Source organism: Chinchilla lanigera, unplaced genomic scaffold (assembly GCF_000276665.1).
Source record: "Chinchilla lanigera isolate Chin_1 unplaced genomic scaffold, ChiLan1.0 scaffold00068, whole genome shotgun sequence".
NCBI classification, from domain to species: domain Eukaryota; kingdom Metazoa; phylum Chordata; class Mammalia; order Rodentia; family Chinchillidae; genus Chinchilla; species Chinchilla lanigera.
The window spans coordinates 7,203,377-7,227,522 of NW_004955469.1; the positions used below are offsets into that span (position 1 = coordinate 7,203,377).

A 24,146-nucleotide genomic window follows, 5' to 3' on the forward strand; every position below is an offset into this window, starting at 1 on the left:
CTCAGGCCTCTGCACAATCCAGGCAGAGAAGCCCCTGCCTGTGGCCATTGAGTTACCATCATCCACGCTCGAGTGAGTAATGAAGAGCCAGGCTGGGGTGTTGTGCTGTAGAGATGCAAGTCTGGGAACGTTGGCCAAGCACTGGCCAGAACACACTTCTTCAGCACAGAGGAGCTCATGGGAAAGATGTGTTGAAAAAAACAAGGTGTCCAACAGGAAGGCCCAGCTTTATAAGTTATGGCTCATCTGTGCAATAAAATAACATAAATAATATTAGTGATGTTTTGGGAGAGTATTTCGTGTGCAGTATTCTCTGTTTGTTTTTTGTTTGTTTGTTGTTTTTTGTCTTTTCTTCCGGTACCAGGAATCAAACTCACAACCTTGCGCTTGCCAGGCAGGCGCTTTGCCACTGAGCTAAATCCCCAGCCCCCAGTATTCTCTGTATAGTAGGTAATACAGATCACAGAAGAGCAGTGGGGGAAGGGACATAAATGTGTGTGACTGAAGGGTTCTGCACAAATGTAAATGGTGATCATCTGTGGAAATGGGACCGTGGGTGGTTTTTGTCTTTAGTTTGTCATTTTCCATAATGAATATGTTACTTTTATAATAAAGAATGCTGTCAGGGTAGTTACCCACAGTTGTACCTCTCCTCTTCTCTCCTTTGTTGTCCAGACTGTCGCAAAATCTTGATGGTGTGGTGATTGAGTTCCTCTTCCGCCAGAGCAAGATCAGTGAAGTCCTGGGAGGCAGTGGCTACAATTCAGACCGGCTCTGCCTGCCCTACATCCCTCAACTTACAGGTATGACCTCTGTGCAAGGGCTCCCGTGCCTGCCTCGGTCTTTTCTTAGCCAGGTAAGGGCCTAAATGTAAGCACTCCAGGGCCCTTTGACTGCCTCCTATGGCATCTTAGGTGTTGCACAAGTATCAAAAGAAAAGACACTGGAATTTATGGTGACATGCTGGTTTCCCCAGCTCTCTATGGATGGAGCAGTACCTTGTGCTAAAGAGAACATGCATGGGCTACAGAACTAGAAACCCAGTTCAAGACCTTGGTGCAGCTCACTGCCTGAAACTCTTGGGCAAGTCACTGGGCACCCCTGAATTTCCATTTCCTCAACTGCAGAATACTTGCCTCAGAGGGCTGGTGTGAGAGATCCGCAAAATAACAAAGGCAAAGGCACTTTGGAAATGCCATGCAACGATGGCTGTTGTTGCTGTTTGCAGATGATGCTACATAAGTTGAAATATGCTTTCTGGTCATAAGTAGCTTCTTGGTTCTCACCAATGATGCAAAATACCAAACCAACCACCCTAAGATGGGTGGAGAAGGCCCAAGCCATTGGAAGCTTGAAGCCTATTGTCTACCAAGTCAGGGAAGATTGTGTAGCAAGCAAAGGCCATGGGAAGATGGACCAGGACCTGACTCTAGTTCTCTAAGGGCTGGGACTCCAGTTTCTGGGTTCTTCTTTTCCAGATGAGGATCGCTTATCCAAGAGGAAGAGCATTGGAGAGACCATTTCCCTGCAAGTGGAGGTGGAATCCAGGAACAGCCCAGAGAAGGAGGAGGTAAATGTCCTTGTTATTGTCCTGCTGAAGCTTCCAGAAGCCTGATGCTCCACACCCTCTTAAAGGCACAGTGCATTGAAGGTTACATGGAAGTTAGTTTCTCAAGTGAAATGTTTTCCTGCTACTGTCACCATATATGTATCACTAGTATCCATCTGGAAGTGTTAGTTATTAACGTCTTGCCCTACTCCCATGAGAATGTCAGAAAAATTACTGTGGAAAAGTTTGCTGGTCACCATTCCCTGCCCTCAGTGGGTCAGTGTGCACCATGTTGGAAGTCAGAAGGCTTAGCAGGAGAGATGTGTTCATAATATTTCTTCCAGGTATAACAGTAATGTTTTTCTAAATTAAGACTTAATTTCTTTAAAGCAGTTTTAACTTCACAGAGGAATTGAGAGGAGGATGCAGAGATTTCCCGTACCTTCCCAGCCCCTTCCACACATAACCAGCATCTCCACTATCAGTATCCACACCAGAGGGGTACATATGCCATTATCAAGGAGCCTACGTGGGCACACTATTGTCCCTCAAAGGCCACTGTTTATATTGGAGTTCATGCTTGCTGTTGCACATTCTATGGATTTGGTCATGTACCCACCACTAGAGTGTCATGCAGAGTATTTTCACAACCCTGAAAATGCCCTGTGCACATCTGTTCATCCTTTACTGCTACCAACCCCTGATAACCAAGATTCTTTTAAAAGAGAAAGCCACAGCTGTGCCTTAAAGATCCCTCTTCCTTCCACCCTTCCTTACAGTCCATGAATATCTAATTTCTGTGCAAATTAACATGTGATATCTGCCATTATTTCACTTCTCTACCTCAACAAATAAAGCACATGTACCCAAGAGTCTAAGAAAGCACAGTGGAAATACCATAGTTGCTGCCCTAAGTGAGAAAGAAAAGGGGGTGCAGAGAGGAGAGGGAAAGCAGTCATGAGGTGCTGATCGCACCTTTTCTTTATGATTACTGCCCCAGAGGGTCGGGGATCAACAGAGCAGAGGGTGAGGCTGGGGCAGCAAGGCCTGCATGGCCTTGGGCTCAGGGACCCCGGCATTCCCAGGTTCTTACACCCATTAGGGCTGATACAACCTGGAGTACAGCTCTGCTGGCGAGTCTTTCCCCAGATGTGATCAGAGGACAGAGAATCTTTGGGGGTCAGGATCAAGCCTCGTTCCAACCAGGCCCTTGACCACTTCATTTATTGGAGCAGACCCCCAGCTGGATGGCAGGGAGCTCTGGCTTGGGCTAATTGGACAAGTGAGGTGAAGAGGTGGAACTGGGGCCCTCTGGGGAGCTCCCAGCTGTCAGAGACTAGGAAGCTGCCTTGCATCAGGCCTCAGGGGGAGCTGGCTGCTGTTTCCCTGCAGAGGTGATTCTCCTGGCCTGAGCGTTAAGAGAGAGACCCTCAGAACTGATGAGTTAAGGAAAGCTGAAAGAAGAGGAGAAATGCTTACCTGGATACAGGCAGAGCCACCAAGCCACTAGTGGCCTCTTGGGCCCCCATATCAGCTCCTTCCATCTGGGGAGCTCATTCAGGGGTGGCAACCTCTGCCCCGCATCCCCTCCTGACACACAACACTGCTACCTTCAGCCCATTGTGTCCTGGTCCAGAATCCTGCAGTGTTCCCTATGGCCATCACTGTGGGTGTTTAATCAGTGCTGGTTTGGTCAAATCCAGTCCTAAGAATCAGAGGCAGTTATGGTGTGGCCTGATCCTATCATATCATTTTATCCCAGCGCCACCCAGCACAGGTCCACCTTCCTCCTCAGGAGGGACCACTCCCACTCTGCCCACGCTGTCCTCAGCCACCCCGTGTTTGCGAGTGCAGAGGCCACATGAGATCTTCACTTGCTCTTTTGATTTGTGAGCTGCCGTCCTCCACTGCCCAGCTCAAGTTCCATTTCCGCTATACGCTTCTCTCTCCTGCTCTTGCCCAGTGACCATCACACCGTACAGCTCCCTCACACCTCGCACATGAGTATCTGACGTTGGCTAGTGCTGCCCGTGCCTGAATGGATGAATCCTCAGTGCAGAGTAGGGCTTGGCGCAGCAGTTCCTCTGTTCACAGATTTCCTGAGTCCTATCGCTGAGAGTCCTGAAAATGTGTTCCTTGCCCCAAGGCCCCTGCCTCTGCACTCTTGTTCCCAACCGAGCCACCAGCCTGACTTGCGTCCCTTCCTAAACTCTTGTTAGTGAAATCATTTTCTTCTGTGTCTGCTTCTTTCCCTGTTATGTTTAAGGGATGGAGTGTGAACCAATCATGAGTTTAGTGGGAATTCCTGAAACTCAGTCCACATCGTCCAGCATCTGACCTCAGATCGTGTGTCCTCAGCGTCCCTTTCTGTGGTTTGCAGTGCTTCCCACCCTTCCACAGGCTCTGAGAGGACTGAGATCCTGTGGCCCAACTCCTTGCACTGACCTCAGCAATGGAAGGCCTGGCAGTGCTCATCATGCATTTCTTAGCTTCAGTAAATCCTCAGATCACCTCAGCAGTAAATTAATAACTCTTACTGCAGTTGCAGTTCTTGCAGTTGATGTCATATTTGCTAGCTGCCTCTTCTTGTTCCCAGTAGTTTATATTGATGAGCTCTGGTGATTTTTTAAAGGTTACATGGTATTCTGCTCCCAAGGGGCTTGCTGTGACAGGCTCAGTAGGGGACAGAGGCAGTGAGTTCTCTTGGGTGAGTCTTGGGGCTCCCTTCTTAGGCCACACCCACAAGGAGTCAGCCTGCCCGCCTGTACCTGGCTGGCCTCCTCCATGCTACTCAGGGCAGGTGGGAGACCTGGAGAGAGGCCCATTAGGACATCTTCCGAGAAGCTCTGGCTGCCTCTCCTCCACCTCTGAGCTTGTCTATCCCCTCCCCACAGCGCGTGCCAGCTGAGGAGATCACCTATGAGACACTGAAGAAGGCCATTGGTGAGTGCCCCAGGGACTCTGGTGAGAGGGGAGGGCTCCAGATCTGCCTCTCTTCCTGGTGTGCCTCAGCCAGGGGCCTGGAGCAAAGGCCTTGGCTTCCTACAGAGTCAGTGTGGCCACCAAAGCTGCAGCTGAACCCCCGCCCTCCTGATGGTGGTCACTCGTGTCGCCCTGTGTACCCCCATCAGGAGGCCCTATTCCTATGGATGGCAGCTGCCTCTAAAAGTAATCAACTGAGGCCAATGGCCAGATGGCCAGATGAAACAGAATTTTGTATAAATATTTTGACACTGTATTTTGGTGGAATATGATACAAAAGAACAAGTCAACCCATGAAAGATATTAAGAGCAAATCATTAGCATTTATTTAATAAGGGCAAAAGACTTTAAAATGCAGAGTTACCTTATTTATCTGGATAATTGCACAATGATGTATTTTCATTAAGAAAGTTTTTCTGATGACAATGTCCCTTTAGTTTAATGTACTTTTAATTAAGCCTTTTAAGTTTTTTCTAATTGTGAGTGGTGCACTTTCCAACTATACCTACTGCTTACCTTTTTTTTTTTTTTCTTTTTGTACTGGGGATTGAACCCAGGGCCTCCCAGAGTGTTGAGATGACAGGCATGTGCCACCATGCCTGGCTTGCTTGTCTTCTGAAATTGAACATGGCAAGCATACCTGCCCCCCGCCAATACCCACACTTTTTTTTGGAAGGTGTTGTCTCATTTCGGATACCAAGTGGCACATGTAAAGCCTTAAGCAAAATGGCCGCAGACTGTTCCACCCTGGTGGCCGTGTTGACGTTCCTGGTATCTGGCTTTTTTCATTGTTGATGTCCCTTTCAAATTACCCTCAGTACTAAAGGAACCAACTGTTCCAGGACTTTCTGTTTAAAAGTCCTAGCAGCACCTCTGCTGCTTAGCACTTTAAAAGCCCAGCTGATTCTCAAACTCAGTACAAAGCCTCAGGCAGAACCAAGAGGAGGTCCCCCCTCTCTGGGACACCACTGTCCCTTACCCTTAGCAGGGAACAGAACACTGTGAAGACATCACCCACCTTCCTACCTCCTTGAGTCCCTCCCTGCTGTCCTCAGTGGGGAGGACCTGAGTGCTCACCCAGCCCTCGGTGTCCCTGTCACAGTGGACAGTGTGGCGGTGGAGGAGCAGGAGCGCGAGCGGCGGCGACAGGTGGTGGAGAAATTCCAGAAGGCACCGTTTGAGGAGATCGCGGCCCACTGTGGGGCCCGGGTGAGTGGAGCATCACAGGCCAAGCCAGACAGACCAGATCTGGGCCCAGGGCAGGTCTGAATTTAGAAGACCTTTCTGGCTTATTGTCCTTTAGAAATTAGGACTCAGCATCCAGGACAGAGATCTCTGTTGTCCCAACGTCCTACGTTGTTCCCTGTGAACCCAAAGCCTTGTGTGTTCATCCTACATTCTTCAGACCACACAATTTTCACAGATGAAAGACGTCCTGACCTCAGGAGCCCTAGTACCGGACTGTCTGGTCAAATTCATTCTAATCATGATAGGAAGTATGGAAGCAGCACTCAACGTCACTCGGGCGCCTTTCATTTATCAGCTTACTTTATCCTCATAACTTGGGGAGGTGGGTGCTATTATGCACCCATTACAGCACAGTGGGAGAAGGACAAGTGGCGGAGGAGAGATGGGCAGCACTTATAGCAGGACCCTTTTCCGGCGGGGGACGCTGGCTGGGCTTCAGAAGAGACATCTGTGAGTGAGGGAGCCAGACACATGGGGATGGCCACGCAGGGCTGACCATGCAGGGCTGACCTTGACACTGACTATAAGCCAGAATTCATTAGCCGCTGTGTCAGCCTGCTTAGTAACAGTGTGATGTGACCACAGCATTCCAAGTCTGCAAATAATATTTGATGTCAGTGCAAATACATGCCATTATATGTTTACTTTTTTGTTGTTTTCTTGGAGACAGGGTCTTGTTATGTAATTCAGGCTGGCCTCAGACTCATGACAACCCTCGTGCCTCAGCCTCTTGAGTGCTGGGATTACAGGTGTGCACCACCACACCCAACTTTTATATGTACTTACATAATCATATATTTTATATGTGTATAAAAAATAGACTTTCCTAGCCTATAGTATCCTAATTTCTTCACCCCACGTTGAGAGGTAGACTCAACATATTTCTTGAGCAAGGAGTTGAAGCCCACTCACTGGACACATGTGAGCCGAGGAAAGAGCCAGCACTAGCGTAGTCCCGTGAGCCTGAGCCCAGAATTGAGGGGCAAAGGTCTTAAACTCTGGAATTGCTTGCCTAAGTCTCGCCTGGTTTTCCTGGGTCTCCACCCAGCCTTTGACAGATGGCTGTCCCTGACCTGAATCCACAGTCAGGGTCCAGCAGACAAATGCTGGGACAAGTTCATACCTGGTAACTTCCTGTGGCTGCCACTGCCTGGCACTGCCAGTGTCCCCTGGACAAGTGCCCTGTGAGTCCACCTGTGGGGTCCCCGGGGAACCCCAACTCACTGCCCCTCTCTTTGTGTCTAGGCATCACTGCTGCAGAGCAGACTCAACCAGATCTTTGAAATCACCATCCGGTGAGTAGCAGCCCCGGGCAGGAGACCCCCACCTCCCCAGGCTGGGGTCAGCAGCCAGCTCTCCTGGACAAGGAAAATGGTGATCAAGGAGGGGAAAAGCCACCTCACTGTGGCCTGGAAGGAGCCAGGGGTCCTCATATCCCAGGCTGGTGCTTCATTCTAAAGCAGCTGCGTCCTGGTACAGCCGGCAGGGAACTTAGACTGAGCTGTGTGTAAATTATTGGAGTAACCTAAAAATCTGGGAGCCTGAGGGGTGACCAGGTCTCCAGTGCCAGGCAAAGAGAAACCCACATCAGCTGCTGTGTTTAGTTGCACAGGGTTGGGACCCCAGAATTCCCACCTCATGGGTTTCTTCTCCATGTTTCCCTAGGCCCCCGCCAAGCCCATCGGGAACCATCACCGCCGCCTACGGCCAACCACAAAACCACTCCATACCCGTCTACGAGATGAAGTTTCCTGACCTGTGTGTATATTGAACTCCTGGAGGTGAAACTTCTCGCAGGGATGGGGTCTGAGGGAAGGGCTGACCCTCATGCCCACCCCTGCCTCTGAAAATCCAGCTGGGATCTCTGACAGTTGCCTCCTCCCCAGCTAAGTAAAGGTGAAGCCTCCAGGCCCCTCCGGAACTTCATGGCCCTCCCGCCTCTGCCTCACCTTCCCTGAGAAGACCCAGCCACCTGCCCCTCGGGGGCCACGAGCATCTCACCTGTGCCCTTCTTCTCTTTTGTCAGCCAGGGACAGAGAATCATGGGGTTTCTCTAGAGAGAAGGGGTGGGGGAAGCTCTGCCTGTGTGGTGGGTCAGGGGCTTCCACTGAGCTGCATCTCGGGGCACATCTGGCATCCTCGGAGGGAGCCAGCTGGAGGCTTGGTTGGTCCAAGGAGGAGCCAAGGCAGGCTCCCTGGGAAAGGAGAGCTGAGAGCTGGAGATGCTGCTGTTCTCCTCCCGAGCAGTCCCCACCTCACCCACTCGAGCCTTAGGAGTCTCTTCTGCTCTAGCTGGCCCCCCAGTTGTCTGCTCTTTCTGTCTGCTGTTACTGAACCTTGAGCCCCTTGTAGTTGGAACTGGGGGTGAAGACAAGCCAGGTGGGGCCATGAAGGTGAATGAAGGCAAGCAGGCCTGGGGGTGGAAAGGGGCTGGTTCTGCCTCCAGTCATGGGCACAGGTGGGACAAGTTGTGTCCCTCTGTAGCGTCTCTCCTTCGTTCAGAGGGGACTTGTGGGTGGTTCTCTGTCTTCTGAATGTTTCTCTGAGTTAGTTGGGTTCTCTCTCTGTTGTTTTTCTTCCAAGGACCCTAAGGAGTTTCTACAACCTCTGGGTTGAGGGGAGGCAGAAAAAAGATAGTGTAGTTCAGGATGGCAAACCTTGTGGAGCTTTCAGTTGTAGCAAACAGCCACCTATGGCACACATGTCATAGGTTTCCCACCACTGTTTTAGTTCTAGAAGACTCAAAGGGGGAGGCAGTGCAGGGGCCCTGAGGTCTGTCCACGGTGCCTCCAAGGACCACGCTCCCACCTGGGCTGGGGAAGCAAGGCGAGGGAGGAGTCAGGCAAGTGGCCCTTTGGGGCTCAGAAGCCAACCTTTTGGATATTCCAGTTGAGGAAAGGGGCTAGCGCCTACTGTTCAAGTGATTTCTTCATGCTCTGGAAAAGTGGGGCACTGGATGCCACCTGGCCTAGCTTAAAACCTGGGGAGAAACCATGGAAACCCCTTTAGGTTCTGGGCTTCTGTTTCCCCTGAGTGCCACCTGCCTGTCCCTGAGTGCAGCAAACTCAGAGCGCAGGGTATGAAAAAGCCCACTTGCTGCTCTCTCCACAGTTCCCTTTTCTGACCTTCCTCTGAGTGCCTTTGGGTATCCTGGTGCCTCTGGAAGCAGCAGCCCCCTGTAGTCCAGAGGAGCCCTTTATTTTCTTTCCAAACTGTCTATAACTTTCCTGAGCTGAAGTAGCTCACAGTGAGGTATGAATGGTCAGATATTCCTTCTGAGGAGAACTTGCTTTTAAAAGGGGGGAGGATGGGTAGATTTCTTGACCCACAGGAACCCCTTTTTAGGCAGTATGGCAAGGGGTCAGAAGGAGGCTATTTCTGCTCAGGGCTGGCAGGCTTCTCAGGACACCCTCAGGTCACATCCCTGCAGTGACAGACCGACCATCAGGGCAGATGAGTACATGCTCCAAAATTGACACAGCCCTGACACACTGCACTGCGGTGAATGTTGGGGGAGGGGCCGCCAGAGCCTTCCTCCTTGGAGCTGTGTAGTTCCCACACTTCGAGGCATCTCTTCCCCGGGGTCACTGCCCCAGCGCTGTGGGCGTGTGGCTTGTGCATGGCCTGCATGATCACAGGCCTGGGCTGGGGGTAGGCTTCTGCTCCCCAAGGCTTTGGGGCCATATTTTGTGGCTTTTGTGTAACTTATGCTCAACCCAACTCCACAAGCATGAATTTAGATTTCTCTCTAATATCTCATTATTAAGAAACCGAGTTTGAAATAACTTTAAACAAACTTAAAAGCAAATAACCTCTAGAAAAAAAAACTAAAGAAATTTAACACTGGAGCCACAAACGTCTTCCCTCACCAGATCGTTCCATCTCTTATCCCGTGCTTGGCTAACATAGGGGACTCTGTGTCTTCCTTGTACCCGGGTGGCATTAAAGTTCTTCCCGGTGGCACATTCACCCTGAGTCCTTCACCCTGAGCACTGCCCTGAACCAAGGGGCCCGGTTCTGGGACTCAAGATTCATTTCCTGGAATCATTTTCTTTTTAAAGGCAGCTTTAGAATCAGAGACCTGAAGGTTTGCTCAAACTTCTTGGTCTCTCACCCACTCCTGCAAAGTGAGAGAAGAAAAGGCTGTGAGCTTCCTATTCTGCGCAGACTGACTGCGGCTCCCTCTCTGTCTAGCCAAGGCAGCTTTTTCTACACCATGGCTACTTAGCAAAGATGTGCTGCTTTTGGAGAACCAACTGTGTCTTGCACGTTCTCATCTCAGTTTCAGTTTAAATTTGCACTCAGTAGACTCTTGGGTTGCCTGCTGACGTGGAGTAGACTGCATTCTGGTCAGCTATGCCTCAGAATCAGGAAGTTTAATGTGAGCATCACCTTGGACAGAATTAAATGGCGAATGCAGTAATGCCTGTCCACCCATCCCAAGGCCCGAGGAAAGGCAGAGTGGAGTTCAGTAGGACCTAGAGGGAGGAGCTTGTGCCCGTGTCCCTGGCCTAGTGTCTCTGCAGCCTGCCTTCCAGGCCCTCTGGATACACTTTCGTGCCCTATTTTTTTGCCCTTTCTTCTGTGAGCTTGAGCCAGGAGGAGCCAGCCAGCCCACTGAGACCAGCTGCCTGCAAAAGCTACCAGGGACTCTGGCTTTGTGGGCAAGGGGCAGGGAAGTCAGCATCCTGCTGATAGAACTTAATAGAGATTGAATGTACTTGAGAGTTGGAAATTCTTTTAATTTGGTTGGGTCATAAAAGGGCATGAGAAGCAGTGGAAAGCATCCCTGTAGTCTGAGGGACACCGTCTGCTTTCCTCACACTGGGGTCTCAGTGCCCTGAGCCTGTTCCCAGTTTCCTCTCTGGTGAGTAGGGTAAGTGGTTTCCTCACCCCTAAATAGCCTCCTCAGCAGAGGCAGAGCCTATGCAGAAAAATCCTCAATACTCCCCTCTGTCCAGCCTCCCCCCGTACCCAGATACAAACGGATGAGCAGGGCAAAGTGGGGCCTGGGACCAATGAATGTACTCAGAGCAGCGCGGCATGGTGTCATGTATGTGCTGCCTTTGGCCCTGGTTGTGTCAGAACAGCCTTTAGGTTTCTTTAAATGTCAGAACAGCCGTTAGGTTTCTTTAAATGCAGACCTCTGGGCTGCAGAGGGGCAGAGCTGGTCTTGCCTTTCAGTTGTCATTCCATTGTCCCCAGGCCTTCTGACTGACTTGAGGTGCAAGGCTGTTTTTCCCAGTTCTTCCTGGTGACCACAGAATGTCAGCTGGCTGGCTTAGGGGTCTGTTGAGAAGGGCAAGATCTGGGCTGTTAGGCTGAGTGTTGTGTTTAAAGGCAGCCAGAAGTCATCTTACCAGGGCAGCCCACACCTGCTTCCTGTGATCTTGGCCCTGGCAGGCAGGTTCATCCCATTAGCCCTAGAAGTCTTCTGGTTACTGTGACCCTATACCCCAAATCAGACGTAGGTCAGAAGACTGCAGAAGGAGGGTCATAGTGGGCCCTGTCCTTGAGCCTGGATAGCTGAGACGTTGTGAGGAGCCACAGGGACAGGAGCACAGGCTCTGTGGCTGGAGGCAGTTTCTGAGCTCTCCTGGGACATCAGCCTGGCTGACCAGGTCTTCATACTCCAGGGGACCCAGGGCCTCCTGAGCCTACCACCTTCCCCTTTAGCTCTTCCTTGACTTGATTCTGGCGTATGAAGTACAGACTTGTAGGTCCATATATGCTGCAGCCCGTACACAGTAATGTGTCTATGTCCGTGTAGCCCTTCATGACCTGGCCGAGTGTGTGTATGTACCTGTGTGTGTGCACGTGTGTAACATAGTCCATAGTTGGCAGTATCTGTATATAATACCTGACATTTATATGTGAGTGCACAATTAGTGCCCTGGCAGTTTTCTGTATTTTAAACTTGTTGCATCAAATTAGTTTTATTTTAGGGAATAGGGGGAAGAGGAGTGGGAGTGTAGGAAGACGGACTTTAGCAAGATCATTCTTTTAGGACTATTAGTTGTAGTTTCCCAGTAAGCCTTCATGATGCCCTTTTCAAATAAAAGTTAATGTTGTCACTACATGCCTGTCTATTTGATTTCTTTAAAGTAAATGTTTTTTCCAGATAAAAACAGAATCTGAAAATACCAACAGTGTACTGCTCACATTTAGTCACCCCACTGACCCTGACTATACCCACCTCAAAAAGGAGGTAGGGAAGGGTGCTACCCAGCTGGAAACCCAGGATTCCCAGCATGGGGGTGTCCTCAGGAGGGCCAGGGCCATTCTTCATTCTACATCATTTCCCATAACCCACATTGGCTTATGGGAATCTGGCCGCCTGACTCCCTTCACATCAGGCCTTCCCAGGATCCATTCCGCATTTTCTTTCATTGTGAACTCCCAGGCTTCAAAATACAGGGTATATGTATAAACACCATGTACTGTACTGTTTCCCTGCCAGCTTTGATGTGTGCTGTCCGCTAGTGTGTCTAACACAAGTGACAGACGTGTATATCTGTAGGTATCTGGGAATAGCTTGTGAACAAACTGTGTGGCTGCAAACCTGTGGCCCCAACATTGTGAAAACACCACAGGGAGACAAAAAGAAACAACACAGTTTCTGTTGTGCAGAGCTTGGAGCGTCCCTGAGAGGACAGAACAAGAGAAGTACACAGCAAGTGACTTGTCATCTAAGCCCGACAGCATGTTGTCCAGCGTGGAGGGCGCTGGCTGCAGAAACAAAATGAGTAGGGCAGCTGGAGAGATCACAACTTGCCCAAAGGAAGTGGAATTGAGCCCGGGCTCATACTGAAAGCAGGGAACATTGAGAATGGTGGCGGGGGTTGCGGGGAGGCAGAGGGTTCCAGCCAGCGAAGAAAAATGGGAGAGGAACTGAGTAGACTGTAGGCTTGAAGCACAGCCTTCTGGGAAACAGGCTTGATAAGGAGGTAAGCCTAGCTGCCAAGGTCCTATGTGCCATGCCATTTGGACCTGATGGAAAATTGGAGAGTGAAGTTACTATGTTCGCTCTGAGCGACGAAATGTACAAAAGCCAAATTTTTTTTTCCTGGTATTGAGGATTGAATCCAGTACCTCACACATGCTAGGCAAGTGCTCTGCTGCAGACCTGCTGTATCCCTCTTTTTTAAACCTTTCAGACAGGGTCTCACTAAGTTACCCAGGCTGGACTCAAACTTTCTATCCTCCTGCCTCGTCCTCCTTTGTAACAGAGATCACAACAGATTTTGTATTAATAGAAATTCGTGTGCACTGGTTGGAGAAGAGAACTGGAGACCAGCTGGTTAGAATGCGGCTACCATCAAGGCCTGAGCAGGGAGGAATGAGCGGGAAGGGGAGGGATGATGCTAGGCAACACGGGGAGGGCAGAGGTGGGATGCACCAAAGGCAGAAACAGCACCTCAGAGCTTGAGCCTGAGAGACTGCAAGAGGAATCTGTGTGTGTATAGTGTTATGTTTACACAGACAAGTATGTTTCCACAACATGTATGTAAGCGGGTGAGCTCACGTGTTTGAGGAAATCTGTGAAGAGCCAAAGTGGAACTGAACTGTCAGCTCTGACACTCAGCTTCTCAGTGATAAAGATGATCACAACCATTTTGTCCTGTAGCCCTCATAACCCTCATGCTAGGAAGGAAGGGGTAAAGGAAAAAACAATCTTGGAGAACTTCAGGGACTTGAGCCTGGATAGCAAAGCGCACGGTCAAAACTCAGATCCAGGGAGTCATAACCACAGCTTCTGCTTCCACAGCCCAGAGAACCTCCCTGGGGTGGGTCTGCCCGCCTGGCTCCCTGGGGCAAACGTGTAACAGTACTAAGGGCAGAAAATGGAGTCATCCCAGGAGCGCTGGCAAGGCCACCTCAGACCACCCTGAGGACCCACATACTGGGCGGGCTGGGGGCGTGGAGGGGCACGTTCCTCCTGCTCTATCTCCTTCTGAGATACGCTACACCACTTGGCCAAACGGAAACCGTTACGTTCCCTTCCACTAGACCTGGTCTTCGACAGCTGTGTATTTGCATTTCGTTCGCGGTCTACATTCAAGTCAGAGTCGGCTGCGAAATTTGACAGGCTTTATTTCCTAACTACAGGCAGCTTCAGTGACCAGAAGGCGATGGAGGGCTGGCGGGCAGGGGCTGCGGGCGGACTGCCTCTCGGGCGGGCGGGCGGGCAGGCCCGGGCCCGCGCCTCACTGGCCCTTCTTGTGGGCGTTCTTGATGATGGCGTTCTTGAACAGCGTCACCAGCGGCGTCTGGCTCTTCTCCGAGCTCATGAAGCCGCCGTAGCGCTTGTCCTTGCGCGGCGTGCCCCAGCGGAAGTGCTCCATGCGATAGGGCCCGTCGTCCTTCTTCTCGGCCGCGGCCGCCTCGCCGAGCTCCAGCTCGTCGGGGCCGGGCGCCGCCGCGGGCCGCTCCCCGGCCAGCTCCCTCTTGAACTCGAGCGGAAAGGCCTCGGCCGACTCGTCCTCCGCGCCGTTCGGGTACACCTTCACCGGGCGCCGCTTCTTGCCCACCGGCTTGCCCCAGCGGAAGTGCTCCATGGAGTAGGAGCGCTTGCCCTCGTGAGGGCCCGGCTCGGCGCCATCGCCGCGGAACTCAGGATCGCCAGCGGGCAGCGGGACGCGGCCTTCGCCCGCCGCAACCTCCTCTTCGCGCTTCCGGCTCGCACCGCCGCCGCCGCTGCTGTTCCGGCGGCCGAAGCGGTCCCAGCGGAAGTGGCCCATGACGTACTTCCGGGGGTTCTCTGTCAGCGGTTGCTCGTCGCCGTTCCCCGGAAACACAGGCGTCTCGGCCGAGAGGTCGGGTTTGCAGGCCCGGATGCACTCCTGGGGGAGAGCGCCAGCCGTAAGGAAGAGCAGCCCTCGGGTCGCCGCCCCTCTCTACCCCGCACAGCCCTCCCCACCTGCGATGTCTTGTCTCACCTCGACGCCAGCCTGCCCAGTATGTGGGCCCACCGATGTCATGTCATCTCTGTCTCACTTGCGGTTATCCCCCTGCATCCCTCTGGTGACTACCGCAATTACGCCTTCCCACTCCATGGTTCGCTCGTCTGTCCTTACCCGCCTTTGGGGAGCAGGATCTTACCATTATATGCCTGATATATAGGAAATGGTCCCAAAAGGGCAGTTGAGTGGTAGTTAATGACTTAATGACTACTGAGCACATCGATATGGTCCCGAAGAGTGATGCGGCTGAAATTTAGGGGAGAATCTGGGTAATAGAAGTCTGGCTTCGAGGGCTGTATTTTTCAACAGTGCTTCAATCTTACTCTGCTGCAAACTTACGCCATGCTTTATCCCAGCCCTGTCTCTGCACCATGTCTCAAAAACTTTCCTGTACCCACTGGAACCTTTTTCCTGATTCTTTTGAGTCTTTCTAGCTAATCTTATACTTTCCCCCAGGCAGTGAACTTTGGGACGATTATTCATGTCCCTTCACCTCATTGAGACAGATGCAAAACCGGAGTTTTTTTCATTGTACATGCCATGGAGCCTGTGTCTCTGGTCCCTGAGCCTAGAAGATTCAATTGTGGTAATACTGTATTTGCCTAGGAAAGTGATCCATAGGCTGCAGTTCAGTTACTTGGGAACCACAGAGGAGAAAACAGAAGGCTGCCACCACTATTGAGCTGGGAGTTTTCTAGTGCACATATTTAGAATTATTGAAACTGCAAAATGTTAACAGTAGAAAATTAAAACTATCTAGTTTAGACTTCCCTCCCCTGAACAGATAATGAGACAAGAGGCTCAAGGAGATAAAAGAGCCTTGTCAAGGCCCCCCTCGACTCACTGGTGACAGAAGTGGAACTAGAACCCATGGGCTCTGACTTGTCCAACGCTCCTTCCATGGTGAGCTCTCAGCAAGAGAGGCTGTGCAGTGAGTGTCTCAACTTAAAAGTCTCTTGGGTCTATCTACAGAATTCAATAAAATTCCCTGGGCTCTTTTATTCTTTTTTATATGATACATGAAAACAGCTCCATGTCTTTGAGGAACTCTCTTCCTTTACTTTAACTCAGTTTCTCTGTTTCCAAAACACTCAAGATATAGTGTGGGCATTTCACCCTCCCTTGGCAGACCCTAGGCATGCGTACACACACGCGCGTGCGCGCGCACACACACACACACACACACACACACACACACACACACGCAGTGTCTGAAGGGAGCACCAGCCCAGCACACTTCTGGAAAGACTGCAGAAAAGCTTGTCGGAAGGTCATTACTCCAGGAAAAGCATTAGATATTTGTCACCAGTACCAAAAGCTGGTACCTTGGTCTTTCCTCCTTCTTCTAAAGATGTTCATGGATATACCTAGCTGTTTTTGTAACTGGTAGTAGATAAAAGAAAATATATGGAATTAAAATAGTAAGTGATATGAGGCTATTTAAAGATGAATGATTTGCACTTCGGAGGCTGAGGCAGGAGAATCATTGTGAATTTGAGACCAGCCTGGGCTACAAAGTGAGCTCAAGGGCCACCTGAACTGCATAGAGAAACCCTGTCTCAAAAAGACAAAAAAAATTATTTGGGGGCTAAAAGATTAAAGACATAGGATCAGTTGATGGAGCAGTTGTTGTCATGGTGCTATCTCTAAATTTGGTAAGTAGTGTGGGATCTCCCTAGAAGACAGGGCAGGGAGCAAGGCTAGTAATCAGAAGCTGTGGACTAGATCATTCTCCATGAAGCTGCTGTTTTTCCTCCCTCTCTTTGCCTCCACCCCCACTCTCTCTCTCTCTCTCTCTCTCTCCCCCATTTTCCCCCTCTCTCTCCTTGAGACAGGGCCTCATTTCATAGTCCAGGCTGGCTTTGAACTCACTGTGTAGCCCAGGCTGACCTCAAACTCTCCGTGATCCTCTTGTCTCAGCCTCCCAAGTGCTGGGATTACAGAAGTGCAACACCACACCCAGCCTTTGCTTCCCCTCATTGGCCCAATTTTGACTTCACAGCAGAGTTCTGCTTGTGCCCTGGGTTGTGTCACCCCCAGTTAATGGAAATTAATTTCCTCTTACCTGCTCCCCTTTCTTTTGAGCTATCCCAGCCCCAGTCCCACCTGATGCCCAAACCAGGGCAGCCCACGTACCAGCAGGTTTCTTTCTGTGGTGAGGTCCTGACACTGGCTGCTTTCCAGGCACCAGCCGCACACTTCCATGGAGGCCTGAAGTAGCAAGGCCAGCAGCAGGGCCCCAGAGCAGCTGTAGCACAATCTCGGCATCTTCCAGGTGGCAGGCTGAGGCTCTGCAGAGGCAAACAAGATTGGTGGGACCCCTGCAAGGAGTAGAACAATGTTGGATATGCACCAGGAAGGACTGCAAGCCAACAGCAACAATGCTTGCTTATGGAGTCCAAGGCTTTTTGAGGTCAGGAGCAGCGCTGAGAAGATGAGAGATGTGCAAGGTGGAGCTGTGGGGAGGAGAGGAATGGGACCTGAGAAAACTATGACCATTTTCCCTTATCTCTGTTAAAACCAGACCCCTAAAGAGGCTAGAAGTGGAAGCTATTTGGGGGAAATTGCATGATCCAGCCATTCATTTGAGAGATGGAGAATCTGAAGCCCACAAGAAACAACTACGTTTATATTCAAAACACAGTAAGACTAAATTCTGCTTTCAGCACAGAGCTTTCTTATTTCACTGCCTCCATGAGGCTGTGGTCCTAACACTGCAGTTCTAAGAGGTGAGAATAACTTGAGAAAGACAAAGGACTCCAAAATTCCTGCTCGATATGGTCATTTCCCCTCTTCGTCTGCCAGCATCATTCCTCTGAAACACCATTTCCCATGAATATTAGAACTGCATAAAGGTGCTTAAAACTCCAGGCCCATTTGTCAAAGCTTCAAACAATCTGATGTCCTGTGCAGTCTCTTGGGTGATCACAATTGCCTAGACTGTAGTAATTTGGAAGAGGCTTAGCTTTAAAGCCAATTCGCTTAAAACTACCTCCTTCTGGACACTATATATTAGACCTCTTCTTCCCTGAGTCTCTCCCTTATATTCTGAAATAGGTGGGCTTAAAGAGGATGTAGGTGTTGAGGGGGAAACATGTACAGTCAGATGGGAAGGGAGTTAACCTCCAGTGTGAATGGCCATAGGAGATACTATGGAAAAATCCAGGGAGTCACTTTTGGGAAGATGCAGAGATCAAGAGGTTAGGAGGAAATAAGAGAGGAGCATCCAGGGTCCCTTTGGCTCCTGGTGCCCAGCCGTGTCCCCAACACTGCTAGATCTTGTGTTGCTATGTCCTCCTCACCCAGATGGACCCAGAAGCCATGCCATCGTCTGTAATCAGCTCACCACTGACTGCAGTCATTTTGGATTTCAGAAGATCTTTTCCACCCACTGTTAGAAAGAGATCTAATTAGATGAGAAAAGTATTCATAACTAAGGTGTGGATGACTTAAGTGTCTTGTCATTCCTAATGAACATTTACACTTTAAAATCAATTTGCCTAAAAGAAATCTCAGAGGGCAAGGGAAGTAAAAAGGATCAGGAAACCATATGTATATGTACCAATTATACAAATGTAACTAATTTACAAAGAAGTCAGGAAAAATCTCTCCTCTGGAGAGATGTGGGCCAGATCTTTCTTAGAGAGGGTGGATTTGAACATGAAAAAGTCCTCCATGCCCTCACTGTCCACTTCAGAAAACCAGTCCCTCTCTCTGCCACACCCTCCCCATTCCCCAAGAGCTGGTCCACCTGGGGCTCTTTTGTGAAAGCGGCCCGGCTTGGGCTGAGCATTTTCGCAGCAGCCATTAGATGGCGCTGGCAGCCAGAGAGCTCGCCCAGCAACCCCTCTGCTAAGGGGACACCTGAAAAAGCTTTGGTCAGCGAATGTTGCTGTTCCTCCTGACCGAGGACGGGCTCCTCCGGGTGTAGCTTGTGACTGCTCCAGTTCAGGCAGGCAACCTGAACTTGGTGAACAAGCCGATTAGATCCAAGCGCTGAATCAAGCAGCACATACAGGTCAGAATTAGATCCAGTCAACAGGAGAAGCAGGAAAATGGTAGATAATATAGCATATTAGTAGAGAAAAACCATACAGATCCAACAGTCTACTCAACTCTGCGTGTGTGTGTGTGTGTGTGTGTGTGTGTGTGTGTGTGTGTGTGATTGAGCCCAGGGCCTTCACACTGAGCTACATCCCCAGAGCTTTTTAATTTTTAAGTTTGAGACAAGGTCTCAGTCACTCAGTTGCTCAGGCTGGGCTTGAACTTGCAGTTCTCCTGCCTCACCCTCCCAGAGTGCAGAGGTGATGCTACCACACTCAGCCCCTCAACTGTATTTTAATTCTCAAAGCTGGCCATTCTGGAATGACTTCCATTTTCTAAAGGCCTCATCATGATTTCAGGTTTTTCCTGAAAAGCCCTCAGAGAGTATTTCCTCTCCTTCTGCCACGCTGGCCATGTTGTACAACATAGTAATATTCTTATCCCCACCCCTAGCACCTAGTCTATTTGTAAAAAGTTAGATGGTTTCATGAAAGCAACTTGCCTTGTTTGTTTTGTGTATTTTCCATCCTCTTTTGTTTTTTTGAGACCGTGTCTCACTGTATAGCTCAGGCTGCCCCTGAACTCACTGCGTAACCTAGGCTGGCCTCAAACTTGCAGAGGTCCTCCCACCTTAGCCTCCTGAATGCTGGAATTACAGGCGTGCACCTCCCTGCTTGGCTTTTCCATCTTTCTATAATAAATATTATCTCATGTGTGTCTTTTTTGGAGAGAGAGAGAGACAGAGAGAGGGTCTTTCTATGTGATTCAGGCTGGTCCTAAACTTACTATGTAGCCCAGACTGGCCTTCAACTCCTGGTGATCATCCTGCCTCAGCCTCCAAAGTGCTGGAATTATAGGCGTGCACTGTCACACCCAGCCCTTGTTTATGCCATTTTTTAAAGGCCATGGAGTAGTGAGGGAGATGCCACATGTACTTTTTTTTGTAAGTAGAGAGTATAATAATCCAATAATTGAAAGCCCTGGAAAATAGAAATTTACAATTTATTAATCTTGACATTAACTTTATAATAGAACTACACTAATTAGGACTTCATATGGGTGGGTCTCTTAACTAAATAAGATGTTATTGCAAAACTGCATCGACTGTGCCCTTCTGTAAAGATTAGAGGAGCAGAGATGCAGCTTTATCCTTGCACAGTAATGGACATTCGTCAAGCTCTATAACAAAAGTGTCAAAGAAATATAAAGCCATTCAGTGAGCTCTGATCTCTGCATACCATAAATTGGTGAAACAAATGCACACACTTATTTCCCTTGGCTCCTTCCAGCCATTCTGTGAAAACCATCCCTGCCCCGGTTATACATGAAGAGTTTGGAGAATCCAGACCCTCCTAGATTGGCCCACCAACGTTGGAAACGTCCCCTCCACTAGTGTCCGATAGTTCGAAGAGCTGCAGCCCAGGGTGGGATGAACCCACCCTGCGGCCCCTTCCGAAGCATCCTACACTAGACGCGGTGGTTCACGGTTTCAGGACCGCGGACAGCTCCCGCCGGTCACCTGTCTTTAACCCCACCTAACTCTTGGAGAGGAGGGACTCAGCTGTCTTCTAGTTGACCCCAGAGTGGGGTAATCATCGTAGAGCATCGGCCTCGGTGCTAAAGGCGGGCAGGGAAATGAGGATTCAGGGGTCTAAATTTTTAAAGTCTGTAATGCAACGAGTTAATTGTGACAGCCTTTTCTTTCCCGCCCCATTTTCAGTATTACTTAGCACCACAGTATATGGTATCTTACTTTGAAGAACTGACATAGATCCAGAAAATAGGAAAAGAGAGAAATCTCAGGAACCTCTCCTAAGACCTCCCCAGAGGGCGTGGGAAGTCTCCAGGGGTCCTAGCTCCCCCTCCCCTGGTTTCCCCACCCGAGCGCCAGGACCCTCCATGGCCAGGAAGCCTCCATCCCCGGGAGCGAAGCCTGCAGCTTTGCAGCCGTTCGCCCACCGTCCAGCCTCTGTGCTCAGGGTTCAGTCAGCCCAGGGAGTTTACAAAGAACTCCGGCCTGCTGCACTCAGTCCTCTTTCGGGACTGGTGGGGCACCGCGAGGCCGGGCAGGTGGTCTGGGGAAGAGCGCGGGTCCGCCCTGCTGCGCCCTTACCTGTCCTGGGGCTGCTGCTGTCTGGGGAGCAGGACGCTCGCGGCCTCTGTTGTCCCTTCTCTTTCCCACGCGCTCCTCCTTCGCAGCCGCTGGTCTCTGTCGCTCTCCAGGGTCCTTATATACCTACAGGACTGGTCGTGACCTTCCTGGCAGCGCTTCTGCTGCGCAAAAGCAACTCCGTGGCCAAGGGAAGGGGGGCCGTGGGCACGGGAGGGGGCTTCCAGGTAGGGGCTGCGCGCAAGCAGGCGTCCTGGACAGCGGAGGCTGGCATTAGCACTGTCCTGCTGAAGGGCGCACCTGGCAGCTGCTGGTCAGGAAGAACTTAATTAAAGATGGTGTTTTGTGTCCACTTAGGTCGGATAGAGGCTTAGCATCCCGGTGTGGGGCAGGCGTAGCGCGCCTCTGAGGTTGTTGAGGAGAGAATGACATTACCTGTGTGCGTGCTGGAGCTGCCACCTGCCTGTCTGGCATTTGGAGGTAAATATCACCCCAAAGGGGGTGCATTTCTTATGTTTCTGATTTGTCCAATGTTTTAAAATGGTGATATCATGAGGAATCGCGTCTCTCTCTCTCTTTGTTCAACTTTTGGGGAGGAGGGAAGGAGCAGAGGTAAAGAATCACTCTCCTGGGTCCCGGGACAGGTTGCTTCTTAGGGTGGGAGGTGAATTGCACTGCCCCCAGCCTGCTCCCTCAGGCTTGCCCAGAGTAGACTCCTTCCTATGACCTGAACTCCAAGCAAAATGTCCTGTGAATCCTGGGCCATTAACTGGAAGGGGTGGCACTCTGTGAAGAACAGCTGAAGTCCTCTTCCTGTGACCTTTGATCCCTCCCTGTGGCCATGAACTGGCAGAATGGTCTGGAGGCCTTCCATCTTCCTTGGACACCTGGCCTTACCCTGGACTCTGGCTTGACACTAGGCTCAAACGTCAGGACAGGGAACAGAGAACAGCACTGAAACCCAGACAGGGAGAATCTACTGAACCTGGATGAAGAAGCAAAACCACACTGTAAGGAGTTGCGGGCGTGGTGGCACACACCTATAATCCCAGCACTTGGGAAACTGAGGCAGGAGGATTGCAGCCCTTTGCTGTTTTTTCAGTGTCAAACCTACTGTGCCTTCCTAGGTTAACCCCTGTTTGATTACATGTGTTGTCTTTCTGTGGCACTGAAAGAACTTTGCTAATATTTTATTTCAGACTTTTTGCTTCTACATTCATGAGATTAGCCTGTAATTTTCCTTACTTGTGGAATTCCTGCCAGATTTTGGTATCACAATTATGCTGTCCTCATTAAGCAAGTTGGAAATCCCTGCCTGCATTTTTCAAAGGCAGCTGAATTTGTGTACAGTGATATGACTTCTTCCTTACATGTTTGAGATTATACATCGGTGATGCCATCTGGATATTTAGGTTGCTTGGTGAACAGTTTTTAATTGTAGATTCAATGTCATAAATAGCACAATTCTTATTGTCTATTTCCCCTTGTGTCAATTAAAATACATATTTCTAGGAATTTGTTAATTTCGTCAAACTTTAATTTATTGGCTCAAAATTATATCTTCTTAGCATCTAAGGAATCTGTAGTTATGGTTCTTTCTCACTTCTGATAGTGGTAATTTATATCTTCTCTTTTAAAATTAGTTTTCTTAGTGGTTTATCAATTTTAGTAGTCTTTTATAAGAATCAGATTTTCTAAGAATTTTATAAGAATTTCCTCTATTGTGTACACACTTCTATTTTTTAAATTTCTACTCTTATTATTTCTTGCCTTCTACATTTCATGGATTTAATTAGCTACACTTTTTCTTTATGCTTGTGTTGAACATGAAATAACTGTTTACTTGGATTATTGATATTCAGTCTTTATTTCTGTAATATATAGATACAGCCATAAAGTTCTGATATGCCTCAGGTTTTCATATACCATATTTTCAATGTCATTTAGTTGAAATAACTTCTTACTTTAATTGAGATGTCTTCTTTGACCTATGGATTACTGAGAAATATTCCATTAACTTCCAAACATTTGGAATTTTGTAGATGTGTTTTGACTTTTTTAGTTTTTTTTGTTTGTTTTTGTCTTTTTGAGACAGGGTTTTGCTATGCAGTTCAGGCTGGTCTTGAACTCACTTTGCTTTAGATATGTTTTGGAAGTAATTTCTAGCTCAGTTTCCCTTGAATCAGAGAATGTGTTTGATGTCAGCCCTTAGAAATTTTTCAAGGCTTGCATAATAAATGAACCTATAGGCCACGGTCATCAGTGTCCCCTGTGCACTTGGAGAGAATATGTATCCTGCGGTTGCTCAAACTTTCTGTGTCATTTTCATACCTATATCCTTTCTAATTATTTGCCATCTTATTCTAATAGTGAGAGAGAGATGCTCCATTATTGTTTTAATAAATGGCAATTTAATCAAATGTAAATTTGAGTGCATAATACCAAATGGAAAGTAGCTGAACCACACAGAGAAAACAAGGCTTTTCATAGCTTCAAATCCAGGTGTTTCATTATTTTTGCAGATTTACTTATTTCTTCCGTTGGTCCTGACGTAAAACAAGACCACTCTTTCTAGAAGTCTAAGGATGACTGAGAGGCAGTAGCGGAGGGCAGTGCAGGATAAAAGAGAAAGATAGCCAAGGGGGCTCAAGCCAGGGGCATGCTGGGAGGAAGAATCCAGCAAAGGGGAGAAAACTCATGCTGCAGATGCGGGTGAGAAGAGCCAAATACTCCAAATCTTAAGCAACTCAGAGATTGGATGCCCAGGAAAAATCTCCCCCTTGAACAATGGGAACCTCCTTCTGCCATAACAGAATGAAGCAAGGTGAGGAGGTGCAGACACAGGTAGACTGGTGGGATGAAGCAGAGGAAGTGCAGCGATCCAGCTGTGTCAACTTTGGGCTGCAGGTCCACTGCCTGGGGTGCTTCTCACTGGCTCCTGGACCCATTCTCTGGGCTCCTGCTCCCTTCTCTGTGATCTTTCCTTTCCCATAACAGTCAGAATTTGCAGCTGAGTAGTCTCCTTGCTTGTCTCCTGCCTGTAGTATTTCAGGAGTTCAAAATACCTGTTTGTTTTGTACTTGGGCTTAACCATTACCTGCCATAGGTACTCCATGGGGTAGGATGCATGATGCTCTCCTGCCTGGCCCCTGGTTAGCCCTACACAAGTGCCAGCCCCTATCCTCCATGTCATCGAGTGCTGGCAGGAGGGAGGCAGGGAAGGAAAGAAGAAATGAGGAAGACAGGAGGG

The 24,146-nt window shown here is 49.4% G+C and overlaps 2 protein-coding genes and 1 long non-coding RNA gene across 4 annotated transcripts in view; 2 read left to right on the forward strand and 1 right to left on the reverse strand.

The window, feature by feature from the left end:
* Efr3b (EFR3 homolog B) overlaps positions 1-11,858 on the forward strand; it is a 56,148-nt gene extending 44,290 nt beyond the window's left edge. Inside the window, exons 19-24 of the mRNA XM_005400569.1 lie at positions 676-803; positions 1,479-1,570; positions 4,444-4,492; positions 5,634-5,740; positions 7,025-7,074; positions 7,445-11,858. Coding sequence (XP_005400626.1) covers positions 676-803; positions 1,479-1,570; positions 4,444-4,492; positions 5,634-5,740; positions 7,025-7,074; positions 7,445-7,550 — 532 coding nt within the window. The 3' untranslated portion in view covers positions 7,551-11,858. The remainder of the gene's footprint in view (positions 1-675; positions 804-1,478; positions 1,571-4,443; positions 4,493-5,633; positions 5,741-7,024; positions 7,075-7,444) is intronic.
* Positions 11,859-13,856: 1,998 nt separating this feature from the next.
* Pomc (proopiomelanocortin) lies at positions 13,857-17,025 on the reverse strand. Of its 2 annotated transcripts, none has more exons than XM_005400399.2 (2): positions 16,879-17,025; positions 13,857-14,622 (listed from the first exon to the last, which is right to left on the reverse strand). In XM_005400399.2, exons 1-2 carry the CDS (start codon positions 17,008-17,010, stop codon positions 13,987-13,989), a joined length of 768 nt encoding a protein of 255 aa, XP_005400456.1. In that variant the 5' UTR covers positions 17,011-17,025; the 3' UTR covers positions 13,857-13,986. The 2 variants fall into 2 exon arrangements, with proteins under 2 accessions (XP_005400456.1, XP_013378011.1); XM_013522557.1 differs by lacking the exon at positions 16,879-17,025 and adding an exon at positions 14,719-14,775.
* LOC106150242 lies at positions 14,560-17,606 on the forward strand. Its single transcript, XR_001236956.1, has 3 exons — positions 14,560-14,641; positions 16,927-17,155; positions 17,267-17,606. It is a non-coding gene; the product is annotated as an uncharacterized LOC106150242 (long non-coding RNA).
* Positions 17,607-24,146: the final 6,540 nt, after the last annotated feature.